General features: G+C 41.9%; 1 protein-coding gene across 1 annotated transcript in view; it reads right to left on the bottom strand.

The window, feature by feature from the left end:
- The window catches only part of trpc5a (transient receptor potential cation channel, subfamily C, member 5a), an 81,128-nt gene extending 75,049 nt beyond the window's left edge, over nucleotides 1-6,079 (bottom strand). Inside the window, exons 1-3 of the mRNA XM_078291577.1 lie at nucleotides 6,047-6,079; nucleotides 3,507-3,609; nucleotides 2,568-2,818 (exon numbers count right to left, since the gene is read on the bottom strand). Coding sequence (XP_078147703.1) covers nucleotides 2,568-2,818; nucleotides 3,507-3,609; nucleotides 6,047-6,079 — 387 coding nt within the window. The remainder of the gene's footprint in view (nucleotides 1-2,567; nucleotides 2,819-3,506; nucleotides 3,610-6,046) is intronic.
- Between the last annotated feature and the right edge of the window lie 1,025 nt (nucleotides 6,080-7,104).

Below are 7,104 nucleotides of genomic sequence, written 5' to 3'. Positions count from 1 at the left end.
AAAAAAATACAGTTACAGCTGCGCACACACACACACACACACACACACTTAATCTTTTTTTCCTTTTTTCACATGCTTCACACATCAAAGGCAAGCTGAGAGAGGGGGCCAAACCCTAGCCTCATCTGCATAGCTCTCTCTCTCTCTCTCTATAACTATTTCTCTATTTCTCTCCCGCTCTCTGTCTCTCTCTCATTCTCTATCTCTCTCATCTCTTATTATTATCCCCCTCTCTCTCTCTCTGTCTGTCTGTCTTTCACACTCTCTCTCTCTTTCTGATTCCCCTCTCTTTCTGTCTTTTGCTCTTTCCCTCACTGTGATTTTCTCTCTCTCTCTCTCTCTCTCTCTTATGTGTCTCATCTCCCTCCCTCAATAATGCTACTCTCCCTCTCCCTCCTCATTTTCCACTGTAAGCTTAGGGAAAGGACCTTCGAATTTCATCCTTCCTTCCATGCTATTTTTCGTTCCCTTCCTTCCCTTCCTCCTTATTTCCTTCCTTTCCAACCTTCCTCCCACTCTTCCTTCTTCCCTGCCTTCCTTCCTTCATCATTCCCTCCATTTATAGCGAGCTGGTAATGTAGAAAACTGTATTTTGTAGCAGTTGACTGTAGCGAGGGTACAACGATAGACGGGGTGAAAAAGATGAAGAATGAGAAGAGGAGGAGGAGGAGCGGGGGAGAGGAAAGGAAAGACAGTGGGGAACGGAGGGAGGAGAGATGAAAGAGGGAGTGAGGGAGGAACACAAGGGGGAGAGAGAGAGAGAGAGGGGGGGATGAAAGAGAGAAGGGAGTCAGTCTGAGTCAGATGGAGAGAGACGGCAGCAGGGTCAACAGTTGTGCTTGGCTACAGAAGATAAAAGGTAGTCAACTCCATCTGTCAACTGAGAGAGCAGTTTAGAAGACACACACACACACACGCACACACACACACACACACACACACACGTCTTGACTTGAGATCTTGTGTTTGTGTAAATGACTGAAACTGATTATAGAAATCAAACTCATGATGCTCTTACCAAGTTTTTATCCTATTAAAACCATATTGCATTGAAAAGTCCTAGATATTTAGTTTTCTTTAAGATATTAAATTGATACTGGACTCTTGATTTGTTCTGACTTGACTTGCTGTTCTACATTTAGACTTGAGACTTGACATTAATGACATGGACTTGACTTGTTAATCTACATTTAGACTTGAGACTCGACATTAATGACCTGGACTTGAGAGAGAGAAAGTGAGACAAACGTAGAGGGAGAAAGTACAGAGGAGAGAGAGAGGAACCCAAAAAAACAAGCAAAGAAGAAACTATGACAGAGGAAAAAGAAATAGAGAAGGAGATAGACAGAAAGAGAGAGAGAGAGAGAGAGAACAGATTTATTCCAATCCTGTCCAACTGAGAGGCGTCCAAACCCTTCCCACAATCCTCTGCTTCGGCCAAGGGTTGGTTGCTATGGCGACATAGAACCTCGCAGCCTCAGACGGTCCAGGAATTGATGTAAGAGAAGAAGCTTCTGTCTCTTCTCTCTCTCTCTGTCTCTGTCTATCTTCCTCTCTGCCCCCCCCTCTCTCTCTCTCTACTTCTCCACTGTCTCTCACTCTCTCTCACTTTCTCCCTCTGTCTGATTCTGATGCTCCTCTGTTTGTCTCTCTCTCTATCTCTATATATTTCTCTCTCTCTCTCTCACTCTCTCGCTTCCTCTCTCTCTCTCTGTATCTCTCCCCCTCGGTCCTAACACCTACACATTAACCGGATTGTGTACACTCACAGACACATGCACATTTTCTCTCTCTCTCTCACACTCTCGCTCACTCACACACACACACACACACACACACACACACACAGAGTCATACGGCAGACAGACGAATATTCTGTCTGCCTCTAAATCCTATTTCACAGTGTGTCTATAAAACGCGATGTTTAATTTACCTCCTCTCAGCAGAACGTAGCATGGAGCATTACACTGAATGGGATGTACTACTCATTATCACACACACACACACACACACACACACACACACACACACACACACACACACACACAGATGGACACACATTCACGCATGAATGAATGCAAACACACACATGCATGCGTGGATGCATCCAGATGCGACGGATTAATGAACATGTATGTACAGAGTGTATGTACTCTCTCTCTCTCTCTCTCTCTCGTGCAAACACACACACACACACACACACACACAATCCCTAACAGCTACACCAGAAGACACACACACACACACACATAAACACACACACACATACACACCTCCACATACACACCTATGCACACACACCTACACAAACATTGCTCTTCAGTCTCCTCCCCTTACATATTTAGATTACTTTCTTTGTTTCAGAATATCTCACACACACACACACGCACACACACACACACGCACACATATACATTCCCTCAGACACATACACACATACATAGACCTTACTCTCCCCTTTCACCTCACTTACATTTATTACCTTTTTTCCACAATAGCTCCACCTACACACACACACACACCCACGCACACACACACACACACACACACACACACCTCGGCCCCACCTGTTTCTCCCCGCTGGGCTTCCGGTGCGACAGCAGCAGCTCCACGGCTCCCACCACCTCCTTGCGGATGGCGTAGAGCAGGGCGTCTCCGGTGTGGACGCCGTGGTCCAGCAGCAGCTCCATCACCTCCAGGTTCTCGTTCTCGATGGCGATGAGCAGCGCGCTGCGGCCCAGCGGGTCCAGGCAGTTCACGTCCATGTTGTAGTACACCTCCGCCTCGCGAAGGGCGTGTTTGACGCCCGCATAGTCGCCTGGATGGAGGGAGGGAGACGGACAGAGAGAGAGAGGGAGAGAGAGATAAATGGAGGAATGGAAACAGTTGACAGTAGACCTTTGCAAACGAACACCATGTTTAAGGCTGCATTCACACATAGCATTGTTTTCCCTAACTGCCAGCGCCTTTTTCTTCATCAAAATCGAGGAGAAGTGGCTGCAAGGCACACAAAAGGCGGTCGCTCCCCAAAAAAAATAAAAGTTAAACTTTTCAGAAAAGCGCCAGGTGACATGAACCAATCAATCACGATGAAGGAGAGGCTGGCCGTTTCCCAAAGACAAAGATGGAGAAAGTCAAAGTGCCGGTGGAGAAATTGGTCGCTGTAATAAGTGAATTTCCATTACTGCAACACCGAGTGCAAGTGTTTTTTGATTTGAACTTCATTAACCAGAAATCCTGTAAAGTGACATCTAGTGATATATTATATGTCACATAAGGTAATATATAGTAGCTGCTGCAGAGATCAAATCTGTGACCTTTTGGCTACAGGACTGTCTCACTAACCACTAGGCTGCTTTTCAGCCATCAGAAAAAATCAGTATTCAATTGACTTTGACTTTGAGATAGATACATACCTAACATAGATGTATACGCTTCGTAATGAGAGTAAGCTAGGTATGCATGTATATTTGCCTGTGTGTGTGTGTGTGTTTGTGTGTGTGTACCTTTCTCCACGGCGGTGAGGTAGGCCCTCTCCTCGGCGGACAGCTCGACCTCGGCCCGGACGATCTGCAGCGGGATGCGGTCTCTGTACGGCGAGTAGCTCACCTGAAGCACAACACAAACAACATGAAGAGCTTCCAAAACAAAAGCGTTGCTGTTAGTTCATCATTCAGTATCCAATAATCATAATGTAATACTTTATTGATTCCTGTATGGAAAAGTACTATAATTTGTTCCCATTTCTTCCTAGAAATTATTTTGTAATATTAGGTGTCATTTTTTTTTTTTTAGAAATGTCGACTCCTAAAGATGAAGGATGTAACAGACAGACATGCAGAAACAGCTAGTTTTCAAACTCAGTCTTTGGTCCTGTGATTGTTATCGCTCATGTATTTTCTAGAGTCTTCCCAGCCACTAAAAATACAGTTTCATGTGATTTATGAGATTCGGACCGATTTTGAGAAAACGTAAAAAAAACCTCAGAGAACTATTGTCTTTCCCCAAATGTCAAATTCAACAGTTTTGCATTTATTTCACTTATTTATTTTCACTGTTTAACTCTGATTGACACATTGAAATCAGAAAGAAGTGCTCAAGGTGTTGATATTATGTTTCAATAGAAGTCAAATTAGTCCTGCAGGTAATTATTTGTTTCTGAGCATATTCAAACTTATTTGCTGAATCTTGGGTACACTCCATTGATTACTGTAAAATCGATCAAACTATATTACGTTACAGTTATATCGCATTACACTATATTGCATCACTTTTAACTCTCAACCTTGGTACTTGGACCCCACATTTAAAAAGTCCGATAGTCGCCACTGGCTTCCCCACCCAGCATGGTCTGAAATCACAACAGAGACCCAGAACCTTGTTAAACTGCACTGAGGCAGAGAGTGTGGATATGTGGTGATACGATTTGATGGACAAGGAGGGAACTGACCTTGACACGTCTATAAAACTTACAGATGGACTCTGGAGTGAGTCATTTTTTACTTGCTGTGTAGCAGAAAGTGTACAGTGGGTGTAGGCTGGGTGTTTGCAAAGCAGTGAGTCTACATTCCTAGAAAAAATCCAAGGCATCCCTCTGGTAGTTTGATTTTATTGGTTAAAGTATCAAATAGCTTTAAAAAAAGATCAATACATCGTAGCACAGACATGCGCTCCTCAGGGTAAATCCTGAGTCATTCTTTTTTGCTTCTTGTTTTCTACCAAATAAACCATTACTGCATGCCATGTTGCATGACTGAACATCTTGATACATGTCTTGCATTTCTTACTGTAATATATATCTTGCATTTACATCTTACATTTTAGCCATTTTTTTTTTTAGCTGATTCTTTTATTCAGAGCGATATACAATGGCTGCAACAGCAGAACAGGCTTCAATTTGTAGATCCCAAACATTACAAGCAACCAATAGTGAGGAGGTCAAAGGTCACGGCTGCAGCCCTGACAACATTCAACTGCGAACAAAAAAGCAGTAAAGATAAAAGTAGGAGGAAATTTTCCCCCTTTGCAATAAATGTGAGATCTTGTTTTCCCGTGTGTATCAATACGTCCACATGTCAGTACATTAGGGCTGCATGATACTGATAATAATAATATTATTGCGATTATTTGGTTGAATATATAAAGTGCAATACACGGTATACAGATAGATTTTTCAGTATTTTTGATTTTTTCGCAAACAACAAACATTTTAAATCAAAAACTGAGATGTTGTTGCTTAGTATTTGCTGTATTTGAGTACAATGAAAGTCTTTTTTACTAAGTGCAATTTAATTTATAGGCTAGAAATTTGGCTCAGTAGCATGTTTAGGATCCATTTTGAGCAAATGAGAAAATAATTGCAGCCCTTTGCAATTTGCAGATTTAACCGGTTCATATTGCGATTTTTGATATATTTTTTTTATTAATTGTGCAGCCCTACGCTATTTCATTAAAATTTGTCAATATCTCCCCACTCCAATGTCTTCAAGTCAAATTCCTGTACATTTATTCTACCAGGAGACGAGAGCGAATCTGATTCAGATTCTGAGCACATATGAAGGATTTCAATCCAAAACGCTTGATATCCATGTTTCCATCCTCAGGTCAAAAATATAATTCTGCTCTCAGAAATCTGGTTGAAGGCTTAAAAAGGCTTAAAAGAGCAAAGTGTATCAGATCATGTCAGCCAGTTTTATAAGAGCGGGTGTCATTTCCCATGCAGATATCTCATTTTTAGAACGAAACCCTTCAAAACAGTGTAAACAAACTTCCATCAGCACATGAATACTTAAAGAGAACAAGACGCAGATCATGAATGACATCACAGCTCTGATTAACAGAAATTTGGTGATGAAATAACCATGAGGTTATGCTGAATAACATGTGATACATGTGTGTGTGTCATGGGCAATTATATTACTCAACACTGTCAAAACTACTTATAAAACTAACAACTATGCCTTATATTTCATTGTGTGTGTGTGCATGCGTGTGTGTGTATGTGTGTGTGTGTGTGTGTGTGTGTGTGTGTGTGTGTTTGCCTCACCTTCTTGTAGTACAACTGAGTCATTGGATTCATCTGACCGGCCTGGGACAAAAGGAGAGAGAGAGAGAGAGAAGAGTAGGTTATTAAGGAAGGATAAGAAGAAGATTTCTCTCTTCAGCAACATACAACACCATGAGAGAGAGAAAGAGAGAGAGAGAGGGAGAGAGAGAGAGGGAGAGAGAGATTTTGCCTTTTGATGTTCAGTCAAACATTTCACGACAAAACAGAGGAAAGTTTATTTTATTTGAGTTTTGATGCCAGTTAGAATAAATATCAGACTAATTTCACCAGAAAAGTGAACCTGAAGTCCAACTAAAATACAGTTTGGTGTGAACAGGTTGAAATCTCACTAGAGAAGTAGCACTCACATTTGTAAGACTTTCTACAACCGCATTTAAGACCTAATGGGCATATTTAACCTTACTTAAGACCTTTAAAGGGCCGTGAATTTAGTTAATTCTATTTGGCATTTTAAGACTTGCTAAGGACCTGCAGATGCCCTGGGTGGGTATATTTGTGCCAAGGATAAAAACCCTTCAAAAAGAAAATGAATTGACGCAGACAGGGAGAGCAAGGGAAAGCGAGAGAGAGTGTGTGTGTGTGTGTGTGTGTGTGTATGAGAGAGAGAGAGAGAGAGAGGTGTGTGAGAGAGAGCGACAGACAGTTAGAGCAGTGCAGATTAGTGACTCCACATACATTTAGCACAATAAATGCCATACAGACCAAGGATAAGCCTCATCCCACAGTATTAGTGGATCTAGTCTTGTTAATATGTCATGTAATCCCCATGACCCACTGCCTCCTGGAGAAGCTGTGTGTGTGATTGTTTTGTAATATCATATTGCTTAATTGCACCGTAATTGCCCTATATTTGTTTATTTTGGGGTGCGCGTTTAAGACCGATGATGGAATTTGATTGTTTTACATTTTCCTAAGCGGTGTGGGAGTCATTTTGCAGCGGTGGGGAGCGATCGTTGCTAAATGAACGTAGAGGGAAAAACTGATAAACATCTGCATGAGTCTGCCAGTAAGAGAGAATTCATTACTGAGGACGTCGG

This window comes from Centroberyx gerrardi, chromosome 23, assembly GCF_048128805.1.
Source record: "Centroberyx gerrardi isolate f3 chromosome 23, fCenGer3.hap1.cur.20231027, whole genome shotgun sequence".
NCBI classification, from domain to species: Eukaryota; Metazoa; Chordata; class Actinopteri; order Beryciformes; family Berycidae; genus Centroberyx; species Centroberyx gerrardi.
Note: the sequence above shows the minus strand (reverse complement) of the source record. Positions and strands in the feature narration are given on the sequence as shown.